Source organism: Pholis gunnellus (genome assembly GCF_910591455.1).
Source record: "Pholis gunnellus genome assembly, chromosome: 13".
NCBI lineage: Eukaryota > Metazoa > Chordata > Actinopteri > Perciformes > Pholidae > Pholis > Pholis gunnellus.
In genome coordinates, this window is record NC_136540.1 from 17,940,245 (window position 1) to 17,943,410 (window position 3,166).

Below are 3,166 nucleotides of genomic sequence, written 5' to 3' on the forward strand. Positions count from 1 at the left end.
GAAACAGTCAGCTGTGCATTTACACCTGGGGCACTGGTTGCTGCTTCCTGCAGTGAACTGTTCTCACATGGTTGCAGTTCCAGTTAATCACATACAGTACTTCCAGTGCAGTGAACAGCAGGTATTTTGGAATGGGAGACCAGAAAAAGAAGGCACAGAGGGGTGCTTCAGAAGTGTCCATGCGAAGGGAAATTGTGCATCTATACAGCTTACCAATAACACTGTGAATAGGATCTGGTACAGTACATCATGTGTAACAGTAGTCTATATCTGGGATTTCTCCTTCTCTATAGCCGCGGTTGGTGCCATGTCCTGCATTGGAAACGTTGTTGTCACCTTTGTACAGGCCAGTGCCATTGGAGGGAAATATGGTATGAATAATGTAATCCTCTCGTAGGGGCTTAGGCTGCATTGGTGGGCAAGCCGCCATAGGCGTCATCTGGAACCCAGGACTACGGATCTCCAAGATGGTATTGTCCTTCTTGGTGCCTGACTCAATGTAATCATCATAGGTCTTGTTTTTTCGGGAGTTGCTGCGAGTGTAGTGGTCACGAGAGCACAAATGCCCAGTCCTGTGTCCATACCAACAAAAGATGCAAACAATAAGAGCCAATGATACAATGGCGGTAGCCCCACCAATAATCCCTGCCAGGGGCAGGACTGTCATCTGCTTTGAGTCTTCATCCTCTATCTCCTCCACAGGGATGAGGTCAGATGTTTCAGCTTTTGCACACACGAGAGCTTCATCAGATTCAGGATCTCCAGAAATAACCCCTTTGCTTTCAGAACTGGCCGCGAGGGGTACCATGCAGATGATGTAGCTGGAGCGTGGTTGAAGGGAGGTAAGAAGGTACTCTCGACGGTCGCCCCGGACCAAAGTCTCCGTGATTGATCCCATGCCGTTCCCATTGCCCAGTCGGAGCCAGCTTAGCCTGAAAGAGGAGCTGGGCTGGGCCACGCTCCAGGTAACACGGACGCTGTTGTGAGAGAGAGGCTTTACGTTGAGGGCCAGGCTCTTCCCCACACCGCTGCTGCTAAGAGTGTAGTCTAAGCCAGAGTCAGGAAGCCCCAGACCAGGTCGCTTCGAGCGGAGGGTGAAGAGAGAGCCCTGTGGAGGGGTGTGAGTGGTGGAGCTATCGACTCCACCGCCGCCCACTCTGTCTCTGGTCCCTGCTGTCCTCACCACCTCACACTCCTCCATCTCGCTGGTCAGGTCTATCAAAGCCATGTCTCGCACCCTGTCAGGCCCATGGCAGGTGAGACCTCTGACAGTGATGGAGTTGCCGCGGGCATGCAGCCAGTCATACAGCCAACGCAGGTTGCAGCCACAGTGCCAAGGATTGCCTCGCACGAGCAGCTGGCCCAGGCTGTCCAGGTCTTTGAACAGTCCCCTCGGCAGAGTGGTCAAGTTGTTTCCTGACAGGTCCAGCCTCAGCAGCCTGTGCATGCCATCCAAGGAACCACGTGGCATATGAGTCAGGGCATTTTCCTGTAGAGACAGGCGCTGCAGATGAGCGCTGGGCAGATTGACAGGTGGGGTCTGGAGGGAGTTACGGACTAGAGACAACTCGGTTAAGTTGGAAAGGCGGGAGAATGTGTCATCGGCAATGCGCTGGTTTGCCAAAAGGTTCCCATCCAGGACAAGACATCTAAGTGAGGTGAGGCCTCGGAAGGCGTGGGTCGGGATAGTGGAGATTCGGTTGTCATCCAGACGGAGTTCTTCCAGTGAGGCAGGCAGTCCTGAGGGGATACTTGACAGGTGGTTGCGTGAAAGAAAAAGTAGGCGCAACCGTGGGTTGTCAGCAAAGGCCTGGTCCTCAATGCTGACAGTGGAAATTGAATTGTCGTCCAAGTGGAGCTTCTCTAGCAAGGGCATCCGAGCCAGCGCACTACGAGGAATAGTGCGTATGTTGTTGTCCTGCAAATGCAGTTCACGGATGGATGGTGGCAGGTGTACAGGAAATTCATCCAGTTCATTATCATACAGGTAGACCACACGGACGGTAAGCTGGTGCTCCAAGGAGGTGGGCAAACCCGGGTTGTTTATCTGGTTGTTTTGAAGGTAGAGAATGGACGCCGAAGGAGGCAGTGAAGGGATGGAGCTCAGACCACGATCATTGCAGTAGATAAAGTCCTCATCGCACCTGCATACAGATGGGCATATCATGTCCCTGTCCCCAATGTACCCTTGTATCGTGGCTGTAGCGAACTGAAGCATGCCGGCACGTAGTGTCAAGCAAAGAAACAGCAGAAAGAGTCGGGCCCGCAGCTTAGCCACACCTACAGGCGCCATTATGGTGAACATAAGCACTGTCTTTCTTTTCAAGTTGTGTTGCCAATCCTCAAATCGTTGCAGTGAGCTGGAATCCTGTGACCTCCACCCTGAGAGAGAGAAAGAGAAATGACAGTCAGCACTAAAGCGCAAATGAATTAATTATTGGTCAAACTAAGGTGATTTCAGTAATACTTTCTGTTCGGCTTCATACTATACTTTCATTGTCTTATGTCTAAACGATATTAGAGCCTGCGTTCATGCTATAATGAGCAAATCTAAACAGAAGCTACAGAGATATCTTGCAATTTTTGGCAAGATTGTTTGGCTGGATCTGAGGATTTCTGCACAGCCCACCTTCGTTATGTTGAATTAGCAACAGTAATCCAAGACTACTGACAGCCAGAAGACTCAACTTTAGTGTGTCCTGTACTGAATGTTTAAAGCAGAGTGAATATTTAGTCTTAGGAAAAGCAACTCTGTAATTGACAAATCCAATAATACATTTAGAATTAAGCCTTGTGCATAAATGTGAAGTCTTGAGAACATTCTCCGCTTCTGAATTATTTAAGAGATCTTGAGAGGCTCTATAACTCCATTAGTAGTTGCCAGCAGATGGCTGCATTAGCCAGACAGAGCTGAAGATAGTTTTCACAATCAAGATGGAACAACATGTTTGAGCTCAGAGCAATCGTCTTCAAGAGCTAAATTCTCATCATGCAGTAAAGATGGCACTAGGCACTAAACTTGATAAAAACATCTACGTAAATCACGTCTTCTTAATCTAGTTGTATCGAATTAATGAAGTACAATAAAATGGTAATGGAGATGTTAATGTGCAGCAGAATGCAAATTATTTGGCAACTAATTATCCATTTCTAGTCAACACAGTTG

At 48.8% G+C, this 3,166-nt stretch overlaps 1 protein-coding gene across 1 annotated transcript; it reads right to left on the reverse strand.

Annotated features, from left to right (window-relative positions):
- Positions 1–247: 247 nt before the first annotated feature.
- flrt1a (fibronectin leucine rich transmembrane protein 1a) lies at positions 248–2,305 on the reverse strand (the record flags this gene model as incomplete). Its single annotated transcript, XM_079172314.1, has 1 exon — positions 248–2,305. One exon carries the CDS (start codon positions 2,303–2,305, stop codon positions 248–250), a length of 2,058 nt encoding a protein of 685 aa, XP_079028440.1.
- Positions 2,306–3,166: the final 861 nt, after the last annotated feature.